Source organism: Galeopterus variegatus, unplaced genomic scaffold, assembly GCF_000696425.1.
Source record: "Galeopterus variegatus unplaced genomic scaffold, G_variegatus-3.0.2 Scaffold4122, whole genome shotgun sequence".
Taxonomy (NCBI): Eukaryota; Metazoa; Chordata; class Mammalia; order Dermoptera; family Cynocephalidae; genus Galeopterus; species Galeopterus variegatus.
Genome location: NW_007730233.1, coordinates 29,882 through 44,063, shown reverse-complemented (window position 1 = coordinate 44,063; position 14,182 = coordinate 29,882). Strand labels below are relative to the sequence as shown.

The window sequence follows — 14,182 nt, the reverse complement described above, 5'->3', positions numbered from 1 at the left end:
GGCCCGGGACTCCCTGGGTAAGAGCTAGGATGTGCAGGGGGGTGAGGGAGGAGCTGGGACCACCCTCAGGCTGACTCCAGGGTGGGAATGGGAACACCCACTTTGGGCCTATGGCCACCTCTCACCCCGTGTCCTCCCCCAGGAAACACAGTGCTGCACATCCTCACCCTCCAGCCCAACAAAACCTTCGCCTGCCAGATGTACAATCTGCTGCTGTCCTATGATGGACGTGGGAGCCACCTGCAGTCCCTGGACCTCATGCCCAATCACCAGGGCCTCACCCCCTTCAAGCTGGCCGGAGTGGAGGGCAACACTGTGGTGAGGGCAACTCCCCCCACCCCAGTGCGGCTTTCTAATGACCCTCATCCTACCCACTGGGATAAAATAGGTGTGAACATACCCTGGGAGAAAATACATGTGAGCATACATCCCTGACAGTTAGGTCGCATTCTTAGTTCAGATTGGGATTTCTCTCTCAGCCCCTAGCTCTCTTGTCCCCTCTTCCCTTTCTTGCCTACTTCTCTCTCCCAAGGTGTTCAGGACTTACAGAGTCTAGATCACATGCTGGGATTATCTGTAATGCCTAGGCCCACCTGCCCTTGCAGGTCCCAGCGCGTCCGCCCTTCCGCTTCTCATCTCCCCTCCCCAAGCCATACATGGAGTCATGGGGGAGGGAGAGGAACCTAGAAGGTCGGCATGAATGTGGGTTCTTCTGGCCTCCCAAGACTGTGGTCATTCCGTGAAGTGCAACCAGCCTCTCCAGTGGGGCTTTCCTCCTTGACATGCCTCCCAAGCACACTCGGTGACTGTCCCCTGTGCTTGCTGTTCCTAACTCCTCTCCACACTCCCTCAGATGTTCCAGCACCTGATGCAGAAGCGGAAGCACATCCAGTGGACTTACGGTCCACTGACCTCCACACTCTACGACCTCACGGAGATTGACTCCTCAGGGGATGAGCAGTCCCTGCTGGAGCTTATCGTCACCACCAAGAAGCGGGAGGTACGGGTCTGGGGCAAAGTGCGGTGGGGAGGGGTGGCAGGGCCCCTGAGCTGCCTGCTCAACTTGCTTTCTGCTGCAGGCTCGTCAGATCCTGGACCAGACGCCAGTGAAAGAGCTGGTGAGCCTCAAGTGGAAGAGGTATGGGCAGCCGTACTTCTGCGTGCTGGGTGCCATATACCTGCTGTACATCGTCTGCTTCACCATGTGCTGTGTCCACCGCCCCCTGAAGCCCAGGACCACTAACCACACCAGCCCCCGGGACAACAGCCTCTTACAGCAGAAGCTACTTCAGGTGACACCCCAGGAGGAACGGATCAGGGCAGGACTCGGTTCTCTGTTCTTTCTCAGACTGGTACCATCCTCCTGTCCTCACACCCTCATTTCTCCCCTCACATACAGGTTGAGCATCCTTAGTCCAAAACTCTGAATTCCAAAATGCTCCAAAATCCAAAACTTTTCAAGCACCAACATGAACCTCAAAGGAAATGTACACTGGAGGATTTCAGATTTCAGATTTCAGATTTTCAAGTCAGGGATGCTCCATTGGTTAAGTATCTGTAAATACTCCAAAATCTGAAAAAATCTGAAATCTGAAACACTACTGGTCTCAGGCATTTTGTATAAGGAGTACTCAACTTGTGCGCTCTTACTCAAAGCGCGGAGTTTGAGAATAGCTGAACCTAACAGGTTAAAAAGAATCTGGCCGGCGGGTGGCCCTAGGCACCAGACAGGCAGAGCAGATGCAGAGGTGCCCTGAGTGCCTTGACCACCCCCATCCCCCCTCAGGAAGCCTACGTGACCCCCAAGGATGACATCCGGCTGGTGGGGGAGGTGGTGACTGTCATTGGGGCTGTGATCATCCTGCTGGTAGAGGTGAGGTGTGGATGGGATCCAGGGTGAGGTCGTCTGCCCCAGGGATCCAGCCCGAGTTCTGGTCTTCACGTGCCTTTGTGTCTTTCTGATCTCTCTCCAGATTCCAGACGTCTTCAGGGTGGGGGTTGCTCGCTTCTTTGGACACACCATCCTTGGTGGGCCATTCCACGTCATCATGTGAGTCCTTCCTCACCCCCAACCCTTTCCCTCAGTAGGGCTCCACTTCTATTCCCTGGATTCCTGACCTCCAGAGAACCTCAACTGCAGAAGTCCCTATCTAGCGATGTGTGTGTGACCCTATGTACTGAAATTGTGAAGGCTGAATCTGAGACTGTGTGTACTGTCCCAGTCACACTCCTGTTGTTGGGTCCCCAGGACGATCCCAGCCTTCCTCTTACTCCCCCTGCCTTCTCTCCCCAGCATCACCTATGCCTTCATGGTGTTGGTGACCATGGTGATGCGGCTCACCAACACCAATGGGGAGGTGGTGCCCATGTCTTTTGCCCTGGTGCTGGGCTGGTGCAACGTCATGTACTTTGCCCGAGGATTCCAGATGCTGGGCCCCTTTACCATCATGATCCAGAAGGTTGGTGCCTCCCCTCAAGCCTCCTAAAGAAAGGTCCCAAAGCAGGGGTCAGCAGACATTTCCGTAAAGGGCCAAATGGTAAATATTTCAGGCTCTGCAACCACATATCGTCTTGTTGCATAATCTCCTTTTTAAAAATCCTTTAAAGGTATTAGCAAATCAAGCCAGGCAGATTCGGCCTAAAGGCCATAGTTTGCCCACCCCTTTCCTGGAGGGTGGAGCTGTCAGACTTGTCGGGGTTAGAGGGTGGATGGGCCGATTGCTTGGGATATTAGCAAATCAAGCCAGGCAGATTCGGCCTAAAGGCCATAGTTTGCCCACCCCTGTCCTGGAGGGTGGAGCTGTCAGACTTGTCGGGGTTAGAGGGTGGATGGGCCGATTGCTTGGGGGATGTGTGGAGATGTTCTCTCTGCCTTCTCCTCCCTTTAGATGATTTTTGGTGACCTGATGCGATTCTGCTGGCTGATGGCTGTGGTCATCCTGGGCTTTGCCTCAGGTAAATCATCTGTCCAGGATGGGGATCATGGAGGGGAGAGGCTGGAGGAAACTAGAGAGCACAGAATGCCTCTGACTAAACTTGGAGAAGGGAGGGAGGGAAGGCAGAGGTGACAGGAGGCCATACAATGTCTGAGGATGGGACATAACCCAGAGGTGAGAGAAAATCAGGACTGTTGGGGAGAGGTGGCTCTTGAGGTCAGGAGGATGAGCCTTGTAGAAAATAAGGGAACAAAAGAAGCCAAAGTGTGGAGCACTGGGGGTCTGGGATGGTGTTACTGGAGATGAAGGGGACAGGACTGAAATTGGCAGCCAAGAGCCTGCTGTGGGGAGTCATCGTCATCTGTACGGTTGCCATGGTAACTCTCCCCCCTTGGTTGGAGCAGCCTTCTATATCATCTTCCAGACAGAGGACCCTGAGGAGCTGGGCCACTTCTATGATTACCCCATGGCACTGTTTAGCACCTTTGAGCTGTTCCTCATGGTCATCGATGCCCCTGCCAACTACAGCGTGAATCTGCCCTTCATGTACAGCATCACCTATGCTGCCTTCGCCATCATCGCAGGGCTGCTCATGCTCAACCTCCTCATTGCCATGATGGGTGACACGCACTGGCGGGTGGCCCACGAGAGGGATGAGCTCTGGAGGGCCCAGGTGAGCCCCCTGGTGGCCGGGAGGGTTAGTGCATGTCACCTCCTTCCTGTCAAGGGACTGGCCACACCCAGAGAGAAGCAGAATATTTTGACCCTACACATGTTTGGACAGTTATTGAACAGTAAGAAAAATAATGCAAAATGTACCAAAGAATTGGATTAGCAATATGAGAAGACCTGAAAATAATGTCTCTCGGTTTTCTCAATAATTAAAACCTGTTTTTTTCTAGAATAGTTGACAAGAAATAAATCAAGAATAAAACTAACGGTGGCTAAAATTGCATCCAGTAAGATTTGTTCCCAGACAAAAACTGGAGTATCAAATTTTCTTGACAATATTTAAGTCTGAAAAATTTGACCCAGAAAAATTAGACGAGTTAAAAATAATGCCACAAAAACTTCCTGTAGTAACATAAGCTATCTTCAGTCAGATCACCACGATGGGGATAAAAGGCCATTAGATGAATCAGATCCTCATTAAAAAATATACTTAGAAAATAATTTATCTCAACAAAAAAATTGTCAGCAAAATAAAAATGGAAATTCCCCAATGGGAAAGCATTTAATTGTGCTGTATAGAAAACAGAGTGAAAAACTAAGCTGGCTGGATGAGATTTGCTCAGGAAAATATTTTCTCCATGAAAATGTACTGATATTAAGTTTCCAACTAGAATGTTTGTAAGTGGACTTTATGTGTGTAGGGCCAAAATGTCCTGAAGCCCTTAAGACCCCTTTCTATCCCTTTGCTCCCATCCCTCTTCTTGGAACAAGGTCTCTCAGTCCCAGCATCCTGCCCGGCTTCCCGATGGATGTCACCTCATTGGGCAGAGAATTGTGTGGCCCAAGTCCATCAACTCTCTCCTGCAGGAGAGGGTCAGCAAAGCTCACACCACTATCCCAGACAGGGGCTGTTTGTCACCTCTGGGACACCATGAGTTACCGAGCTCCCCCGCTGTTGCAACACTGTCCTCCCTCCGCCTGGTGTCTGCTCCTTCCACCCTTCTCCTCAGTCAGCATTTCTCATTTTTCAGTCAGCACCCAGCCTCTTCTCTGACTTCCCCTTCTGTCCCCACACACAGGTCGTGGCCACCACGGTGATGCTGGAGCGGAAGCTGCCCCGCTGCCTGTGGCCTCGCTCCGGGATCTGCGGGCGCGAGTATGGCCTGGGGGACCGCTGGTTCCTGCGGTGAGTGAAGATGCGGGGCTGGGCGTCCCCTGAGCAACCTCGTTTGCAGGGGTGTCCCTTTGCTCAGACAACCTCCTGCTCCCAGAGGCCCTATGGAAGCCTGTGCACTCCCTAGTCTCCATGCCCACTGACTGAGCTGCTGGGGAAGAGGACCCATTAGCTTGCACCTTCAAAGCACCTACAGAGCTGGTGGACCAGAGCCTGCTGCTTCCTGAGGCCTGGCTACCATGGGGCTGGGATGCCCTGTGCCCACACCAGTTGCAGAGAAGGGAAAGACCACTAATGGTGGGGATGGGGGATAGAGAGAGAATAGGAGTCAAGTGTTGGTCTTGGATCCACTCTTCAATTCCTGGCCATCTCTCAAGTCCTCCTGCCCCCACAGGGTGGAAGACAGGCAGGATCTCAACCGGCAGCGGATCCAGCGCTACGCACAAGCCTTCCACAACCCGAGCTCTGACTTAGACAAAGACTCATTGGAAAAACTGGAGCTGGGCTGCCCCTTTGGTGTCCACCAGTTCCTTCCTACACCCTCGGTTTCTCGAAGTACTTCCCGTAGCAGCACCAACTGGGAAAGGCTTCGGCAAGGGACCTTAAGGAGAGACCTTCGAGGGCTGATCAACAGGGGTCTGGAAGATGGGGAGGGCTGGGAATATCAGATCTGAGCACTTACGCTCGCTTGGGCATACAAGTTGCTCTCACTTTCCTGGGAGCATCAAAAACAAAACAAGACAAACCAAAAACAACAGAAACCTAGAAGTCTAACCTCCCAGGTCCAGGAGTGCACGCTGGGAATCACTGCTTCTGGTGGCCACTCCACCTCTAGCTCCAGGGCACATGAAAACTGATGCTGTGGGGCATGCCCCACCCCAAGCACAGGGCTGCAGCTCACATGGGGAGCCTGGCTGCTGCAATCCCTCACCCCCTCGTGAAAGTCCCACTGCATGTCTGAGCACTTTAAGGGCAGCCTTGCCTTCTCAGGTGCACAGTCTGCACCCCAGTGTCATAACAGGGAAAGGAGACCCCTTACTGGGATGCTCCAGACAGGTGTAGGGGGAGACGCTGGGCTTGCAGACAGGTGTGTGAAGGAGGGAGACAGGAACTGCTCTGGGGTGGGGTAAGGATGGGTTGGTTCTTGCCACCTTGAACCTCCCAATAAAGTTGTTTCCTGCTCCCTGCGCCGCTCCCCTTCTGCATCTGGCAGTACCACCTGCCCGCCCTGCCCCTCTGCTCCTCCTCAGAGGCCTCCCTAGCTCTTTCTTGCAGACTGAAGCCTCACCACACCCGAACTTGCCAGTTCCCTTCTTTCCCTTTAATGTGGGGAGGGGTGGAGGACTGGGGATTGCAGTGTCCAGATGGTTGGGCTTAGTGTGGTGGATGCCTCTCCCAGAAGCCGAGATGCAGCCCGGTCCACGCCTCACAGGTCCCTCCTCAGACCTGCATCCAGGGCTGAGCCATGGGCATCATCAGTTCACAGCGTCCTGCCCGGGCCTCAGACCTCCACTGAGCCCGGCTGCCTCAGGTGCTGCTGAAGGAGCTGGACGTTGTGGAGTAGTTTCTTCTGGTGGCCAGCCAGGGTGATGCCCAGGGCAGGCAGGTCTCTGGTGGGGAGGGAGTGGGTCAAATGTGGGCCACGAAGCTTCTCCAAGATCAAATCAAAGCTTTTCCAAGATCCCCGACACGACCCTTGGCTTGAGTCCCAGAGCATCCGTCCCCCATCCCACCTCTCCCTGCTTACTCCAGGCTGAGCTGAGCCACATCACTGAAGGTGCAGAGGCCAAACTTGGAGAAATTGTCCTGGTAGCACTCCAGTCCAATGGCCGAAAGCCAGGCCTGGGGTGAGTCCAGACAAGGGAAGTCCAGGGCTACCGGGTTCAGAAGGGCCTGGGAAGGTCTAAGGGGGAGGGACAAGCAGGTCAAGGTCTCCTCTTCATCTTAGCCCCCTCTCCTCAGTTTCCTTTTTGGTTTGCATCTACCCTCCCTGGATTCCCTGGGCTCCAGCCCCAAGCTCCAGACCTGTCCCCAGGGCTCCCCCCGGCCTGTAGGGTGTCTGGCTTGCGGATCATCTTGTCAAATGCAGCCACCAGCTGGTCAAAGTGAGGCCGCTGGGTACGGTCCTTCTGCCAAGTGTCCAGCATAAGCAGATGTAGTCCAGGAGGACAGCCTGGAGGTGGGGGCAGCCGGAACTCCTGCTGTATTGCATTCAGTACCTGAGGGTCAGAGGAAGAATATGATGATGGGAAGCAACTGCTAGTAGAGGGGGGTATATTGTTAGGTAAGAAGGTGGGCTGGAATCGGGCGGAGCATGAGGTTGGAGTGGGGAAAGAACTCGAAGGTATGGAATACTAGAGCCATGAGATATGAGACTGTGAATTAGAATGTGTGAGCCTGGGGAAGCTGTAGGTGGGGATCAGCGACACCCAGGTCAAGTGCTCACCTCCTGCTCGCTCATGTCCCAGTAGGGCCGTTCTCCATAACTCATCACTTCCCACATGACTATCCCAAAGCTCCAGACATCACTGGATGTTGTATGCTTCCCGTGTGCAATGACTTCTGGGGCTGCCCAGCGAAGCAAAGAACTTGGGCCCTGAGGGGTGGAGCCAAGAGCAACAATAGCCCTAATCCCAGTGATAGTCACACTGACTGCACAACTCTGTGCTCAGACGTGCGTTAAGGGATTCACATCAAGCACCTCACTTAATCCTCATAACAGCACTGTAGGGTGGATGATATTATCTCCATTTTACAGATGCAGAAGGTGAGGCATATGGAATATGAACTTGTCCTAGGTCACAAAGCTGGAGAGTGGTGTGTTCAGAATTTGTACCCAGCTGTGCTGACACCGGAGTCTGTGTAGCCTTCACATTAGGGGCAGGGCAGGAGGTGGTTCTAGAGTTCTGCTGGTCTGCTGCCCTCTCCAGTCCCCTTCCTTTGTCTTGGTCCCTGAAAGCCCTCAATTCCCCCTCATCCAAGATTCTATCTCCCCATCACAAAGGGGAGCCTCCATCGCTGCAGACACTATGATATCCCACCTGAGGTGCCCACCCCAGGTTCCAGCTCATCCTCCAGCAACTGCTGAAGGATGCTGAGCCCCAAGGCTGTGCTCTCACCTGAGGACTGTGGCCAAGACGGGCCACCTTGCACACCAGGTGGCTATTCACCAGCACACTGTGGGCAGAGAGCGCACGGTGCACAAAGGCAAAGCTGGCCAGGTACTGCATGGCAGCGGCCACTCCCCGCTGCATGGCCACCAGCTGCAGGCTGCTGAACTGGCCCTCCCGCTGCTGAGGGGCAAGGGACAGAGGTCAGCGGCAGGGTGAGGAACCTTCTCACATTGCACAGTGGACATTGATGTGGCAGGGGCGGGGAGGGGTGAGATTTGTGAATCAGAAAGTGGCTTAGGAAAGAAGGATGGACACTGTGGGGGTGGGGCGGAAGGGAACAAAGGTATAGGGCTCTGTCTCTTGGAAAAGCTGAGAAGCCCAAGCTTTCCTGGGCCCCAGGACCCTCCTCCTCCATCCCAGCTGGACTGACCCTGAGGAAGCTGTCCAGGGGACCGAGCTCCATGAACTCCGTCAGCACCATGAGTGGCCGGCTCTTGGTGACCACGCCCTCCAGCCTAAGGATGTTGGGGTGCTGGAACTGGCCCAGCACTGCAGCCCGGCCCAGGAAGGTCATCTGCAGGCTCTCAGTGCCCCCAGCCCACAGGGCCTGGATGGCCACAGTCTGCTCCCGCCGTCCTCGGGGCTGCAATCGGCCCCGGCGCACTTCTCCAAAGGAGCCTGGGAGAACAGGTGCAGGCTGGGGGTGGGGTCAAGGGAGAACCGATGGAGGGCTCCTGGTGGGTATCCTGCCATGTTTGGAAGGGATCCTGGGCAGGGGAGGCTCACAAGGGAGCCCCAGTCCACCCAGCCCCTCCTTGCCCGTGCAGTACCTGCCCCAATGACCTCTTCGATCTTGATATATGCAGGATCGACCTCCCGGGCAAGTTCTCGGATGGCCTGGCAGGGGTCCTCATATGTGGAGGGGTCGATGTAATACTTCACCCCCAGCCCTGTAGGGGTATGAGGAACAGGATGGGGTGTGGTGCCAGGTGGGGCTGCCCACACACCCTGGACACACCCGCTCACTTCCAAGGTGGTGCCAAGGAGCTCCCTCGACCTTGGAGAAGCCCAGCCTCACCTGCCCTGCGCCCACCGCCTCCCCACCCCCTACCTGGGCTGCTGTACTGCTGCAGTTGCTCCGTGTAGCCTGTCCCACGCCGCTTCCTGAAGGAAAAACCAGAGACCTGGAATGACATGCCCTTTGTTGCCCCCGCCCCGCTAGGGATCTGTGGAGGGAGGGGACGTCCGCTAGGTCCCTCCTTCCCTCCTCTGCCAGGACTCCGGGTGGGGCTGCCGAGTGAATTTTGCTGGGGCGGGGTGCAGCAGGCGCAGCAGGAAGGGGTTCTCACCGCTGGAAGACTACAGCCAGCACAGTGATGGCCGCCAGCAGGAGGAAGGCCAAGACCCCCAGGATGGAGCCGATCACCAAGGAGAGTCTCTCCGGAAGCTGGGAGGACAGCTCACCTGAGGGACCAGAGCCAGGTCAGGGTGGCCAGGCCTCCCATGTGCATTTGCACACCCCTCAAGCCCCCAGGCACCCCCACACCCCAACACCCCAAAAGCCGCTGAGGTCAGCTGCTCAGCTGCAAACACTCTCCTCCGTCTTCCTCTCCACACAGCCCCTGGTCTGGAGCATGCTGGGGCAGCGTTTGGCCGCCAGCAGGAGGAAGGCCAAGACCCCCAGGATGGAGCCGATCACCAAGGACAGTCTCTCCGGAAGCTGGGAGGACAGTTCACCTGAGGGACCAGAGCCAGGTCAGGGTGGCCAGGCCTCCCATGTGCATTTGCACACCCCTCAAGCCCCCAGGCACCCCCACACCCCAACACCCCAAAAGCCGCTGAGGTCAGCTGCTCAGCTGCAAACACTCTCCTCCGTCTTCCTCTCCACACAGCCCCTGGTCTGGAGCATGCTGGGGCAGCGTTTGAAGCCTGGACAGTCCTCAAACTCCTCACTAGCCCCTGAGATCTCCCCCTGCCTATCCAGGCCTCCCCTCACCTTGAGGCAGTGTCTGGAAGTAGACCTTGCCCCCATAGGGGCCATGGCCCACTGCAGTCCGCGCCCGCACCTGGAAACCATAGATGTGGCCAGGGCTCAGCTGCGTCACAGTGGCAGTGTTGGTCTCGCTGGTCAGGGTGAAGGAGTGGGATTCGTCTTCTGCCTGGGGGTGACAGCCACTCACTCCTTGCCCAGCCCCCACTGCCCCTCATGCCCCAAGGCCTCTACCCACCCTCGCCATTGGACGGGACTCAGACTCAGTCCCCGTGGGGCCTCTTTGCCCCACTGTGGGGGGTGCAGGCTCCCACCAGCTCTGCCGCAGTGCCCCAGTCCTCCTGCCCACCTGGTCATAGTAGCGGAGCTGATAGTCCAGGATGTTTCCATTGGTCTGTTCAGGCTGCGGCCAAGACACCGTGATGCTGTTGGATGCTCGGCTCACCTGGTGCACCACAGGGACTGCAGAGGGGACTGAGGTGTGGGGAGAGGGGGTGTGAGGGGGGTAAGAGTTCCTGGGAGCAGGAGCATCCCCGGTTGGGGGCGGGCTGGAGAGCAGGAGTGGGGAAGGGGCTTCTCAAGTGCTGAGGCAAGGCTCCTTGAGGCAGGGAGATGGGCTCACCTTCGTAGCTGGTGCTGACATTGATGGCTGCAGCCTGGGGAGGGTCGGGGCTGAGCTCAGACACCCCGTTGACAGCCTGCACCTCCAAGATGTAGGGTATGTGTGCTCGGAGCCCCCCCACTAACACTCGGCTCTCAGTCAGGCCCCTCTGGCGGGGGTCGAAGTGCACCTCATCCCTGCAGCGGCGACAAGCACTCCCGCTGCTGGGCTCCTGGTGGCCTCCACACTCCTTGCACACAACGTTGAAGAGCAGGTCCCCTCGCCCCCCCAGCTCCTGAGGCAGCCGCCAGTGCAGCATGAGCGCCGAGCCTTGCACCTCGAACCAAAGCTCCTGGGGAGCCGATGGAGGGCCTGGGGGGCCGGAGGGTGTGGAAGAAAAAGGGCCAAGAAGGTGGGAGTTGTAGGAAGGAGGCAGGAAGGGTGCAGAGGGGAGATGACAGCAGAGGAGGCAGGTGGGAGGAGAGAGGCAGAAGAGGGCCAGGTGAGGATGGGGACAGGGAGAGGCAGGTGCAGGGCAGGGTGGGGAGGAAACCAAGGAAACAGGAGAAAGAAAGAGAAATCACTCCAAATGCAAAGGGTCCCCCACTGCTGCCTGCAGGTTCCCCCACTTCTGGCCCCACTCCCATCTCTTTTTCATTGCTAGGTAGGGAGCGGGGTGTACTCACCTGTGCAGGGGGCCTCTGGCGGGTCAGAACTGGCCCGGTAGAAGCCCTGGAGGCAGGGACACACAGGGGCTGCAGGGTCGGGCGTGTGGCTGCGGGCAGGGCACGGTGAGCAGGGGGCATTCCCAGCTGAGGCCTTGTAGAAGCCCCTGGGACAAGCTGAGGGGCAGAGAGGAGAGTGGGGCATCAGAGACCCTGCCTGACCTACCGGCACACCTGCACAGGTGTCCTGGCAGCCTTCCATTCCCCAGAGCTGATTCTCCTTTCCTCCTGAGACCTAACCTCTACCCACTCTTCCCTCAGGCAGAGATTTCTTCTGCCATTTGCTGGGACAGAATCATCTCTGTTGATGGAAAAAGTGAGGTGTGCTGGGGGCTACAGGCAGGCAGAGCACCAGAGCTAGGTGTTTCTGGCTTGGTTGCATAAGCTCCCTCCGCAGAGGTCTCCTGCTGCAGAATCACTCTCCTTAGCAGGTGTGCACTGCCTCTTCCACCTGCATCCTGGTCACCAGCCTTGCGGTGAACTCTCCCAACTAGATGGTAACCATCCCAAAGTAACTCAGGCATTTGACTCCTTTTGGTCTCATCAGCTCTTACACCTGGAGTCCTAGGATTATCAGGAATTGCTATGGAAGACTCCAGAAGGTTCCAGAAGTTTCAGATGAGTTTTAATGAGAGCAAGTTTGTGTGCTTTGGGAAATAAAATTTAGAAAAACAAGGGTCCTTTCCAACGAAGGCTTATTCCTGACCTTTTGAGGACAAAATGAAGTTTGGGCTGTTCAGGAGAGGAGCCCACAGGCCGGGGGCAGGTGGGAGGTCTTGGGCCAGGGCAAGGGAAAGGGCTCTCACCTTGGCAGGCCTTGTCTCCACGCGCGGGCTGGTGTCCAGGCTGGCAGCGGCAGCCCCCGACGGCTACCATCCACCTGCCCTCCCCATTGCAGTGCAGTCTGGGGGGGCTGCCCCCTGCCTGGCCCCCTACTCCATCTTCTTCCGGCTCTGCATGAGCCACACAGGTGCCTACAGCTGCCACTAGGGAGGCCCCCCCAGCCCCACTGGCCTGTGTCTCAGGAAAGGAGGCGAAGGCCCGGAGCACACTAGGGCAGGTGTAGGAGAAGAGCTTGACCGCCACGAGGGCCAGGCAGGCCCCTGTGTCCTGGAAGGCCACATAGAAGCCACGCTGGGTGAGGGGTCCAAAGCTCCGCTCCTTGATGTTCAGCTGCAGCCCGGCCCGCTGCCCAGCCCCGTGGGGTCCCACAGCCCACGCTGAGGAGGAGGAGGAGGAGGACGAGGAGATGGGGAAGCTTTCGTCTGCAGCAATTGTGTCCACCTTGGTCCAGCGTTTGAGGTGCCATGCCGGAACGCTGTCGGGGTCGTCAGGCTCCTCGGCCTGGCGGTAGTAAAGGGTGAAGGTCTCCCGGCAAGTGCCCCCACTCACGCCCAGGCTGGAGCAGGCCCGCACAGAGAAGTGGAGTCGGATGTGCACCCTCTGGGTCCCGCGCCGCTCCACAAAGTGTGTCTGCAGCCAATTGTCCTGCCCAGTGCCTGGGGGGGCCCCTGCCACGTGGCACGCCTCGAAGGTCCGGGTCAGGCGCCGCTGGTCATCCAGAACGCTCACCTCATCCCACTGTGGGGAAGGCCAAGATAAGCATCAGCTGCTCAGGGTTTGGGGGAGAGGGTCCAGGGAAGGGGGCACAGCTCTTCCATTGAGACTTACAATCAATGACAAACAAAGCAGGGAGAGGACACCCTGTTCCTCTGGAGGGAGGAAGTCTTGTCCCACCCATCTTTACCCAGGGTTTCCTTTCTGAATTCCACTGTGTAGGGAACAGGGAGGGAGGGGCAGGGAAAATGGGTTCAGAATTAGCGTGGCACTCACCCCACCTGGTGGGTAGGTGAGCCAGCCGATCTCAGAGGTCTCTCCTGTGGTGTCCAGCAATACCTCTGCCCAGAGAGAACAGGGGCACACCGTGGCCACACTTCCAGCCAGCACTGCTTCCCCCACTCCATTCCCTCTGGTAACAAAATAATTTCCCTCCCTGGTCCATTTATTTTGCCAGCAGGAGCACAGCTGTAAGGATCTTTTCTCAGAAAAACCTGATATAGGTCCTGGTTACCCTCTCATTTTTTCCCCTCTTTTGATGTCCTCACCCTTTTCTGAATCTTTCCCATTTCCCACCTGCACTGGGTCTTTACTGGCAGGCAAGCGTTCTCCTGTTTCCCCTCCCTCTTACCTTCCAGAGCCAGAACTGAGGACACCAGGAGCAGGACCCACAGGCTGCACACCATGCCCGCCACTCTGCTCCCTGACCAGGCAGCTCCCTCAGTAGCCATGGGGCATCTTCAGGGCTCCCACCATGGCCCCAGCCACCATCCTGCTCCCAGATGGGGCTGTGGCTTTTGCAAGACTGGGAGTGTGCAGCCAAGCTTGCTTTCTAGGGCGACACGTAGGACCAGAAGAGGCAGGTGGGAGGAAGCTGCATTTCTTCACATACAGCCCAGACTCTAAAACCTGTCCCTGTGTCTCCTCTCACAGCTCTCCAACTACCCCAGCACCCACTGTGGGACTGGGAGCCGGCAGGTTGCTTACTGTCTGCCCTAAATCTGTGCAAACTGGACTGTCTTGGAGGGCCACATGCTGGGCCACCCCTCCCTCCTCCCTGTGCGACCCTGTCTCCGTGTGTTAGCATGGCCCTCCCTCTTCAAGGTGGAGCATAGGAGAGTTATGAGCCAATCTTACCCTTTTCTTCCAGAAGGAATTGTAGCAGCTCTTTCTCTTCCTTTACTCTCCTCCCTTCCTCCAACAGCCACCCTGTGCTGGAAGTTGGAAGACTCTTTTTATTAAAGGCAGGTGGGTAAGAAGCTGTTCCATCCCCCCCCTACCACCCCCGCCCCACCCCCATCAGACCTGGATCCTGCAGACGTTTCAGAGACTCACTGAAGCGGGAGGGACACAGAAAGAAGGATGGCTGTGGGGTAGGACGGGGGGAAGGTAAGAGAACAGATGCAGAAAGAAC

At 56.8% G+C, this 14,182-nt stretch overlaps 2 protein-coding genes across 2 annotated transcripts in view; one reads left to right on the top strand and one right to left on the bottom strand.

Moving 5' to 3' along the window:
* Nucleotides 1-5,955, top strand: part of TRPV6 (transient receptor potential cation channel, subfamily V, member 6) — a 17,377-nt gene extending 11,422 nt beyond the window's left edge. Inside the window, exons 5-14 of the mRNA XM_008586794.1 lie at nucleotides 143-318; nucleotides 854-1,000; nucleotides 1,080-1,292; nucleotides 1,787-1,873; nucleotides 1,974-2,050; nucleotides 2,294-2,459; nucleotides 2,889-2,955; nucleotides 3,341-3,609; nucleotides 4,688-4,794; nucleotides 5,177-5,955. Of these exons, the coding sequence (XP_008585016.1) occupies nucleotides 143-318; nucleotides 854-1,000; nucleotides 1,080-1,292; nucleotides 1,787-1,873; nucleotides 1,974-2,050; nucleotides 2,294-2,459; nucleotides 2,889-2,955; nucleotides 3,341-3,609; nucleotides 4,688-4,794; nucleotides 5,177-5,456 (1,589 nt within the window). The 3' untranslated portion in view covers nucleotides 5,457-5,955. The remainder of the gene's footprint in view (nucleotides 1-142; nucleotides 319-853; nucleotides 1,001-1,079; nucleotides 1,293-1,786; nucleotides 1,874-1,973; nucleotides 2,051-2,293; nucleotides 2,460-2,888; nucleotides 2,956-3,340; nucleotides 3,610-4,687; nucleotides 4,795-5,176) is intronic.
* A 126-nt stretch (nucleotides 5,956-6,081) lies between these two features.
* EPHB6 (EPH receptor B6) lies at nucleotides 6,082-13,977 on the bottom strand. The gene is made up of 17 exons (XM_008586790.1): nucleotides 13,906-13,977; nucleotides 13,400-13,600; nucleotides 13,045-13,109; nucleotides 12,018-12,792; nucleotides 11,173-11,328; nucleotides 10,508-10,858; nucleotides 10,235-10,359; nucleotides 9,892-10,054; nucleotides 9,245-9,359; nucleotides 9,007-9,059; nucleotides 8,726-8,845; nucleotides 8,326-8,573; nucleotides 7,902-8,075; nucleotides 7,229-7,378; nucleotides 6,808-7,001; nucleotides 6,530-6,685; nucleotides 6,082-6,392 (listed from the first exon to the last, which is right to left on the bottom strand). Exons 2-17 carry the CDS (start codon nucleotides 13,497-13,499, stop codon nucleotides 6,284-6,286), a joined length of 3,054 nt encoding a protein of 1,017 aa, XP_008585012.1. The 5' UTR covers nucleotides 13,500-13,600; nucleotides 13,906-13,977; the 3' UTR covers nucleotides 6,082-6,283.
* Nucleotides 13,978-14,182: the final 205 nt, after the last annotated feature.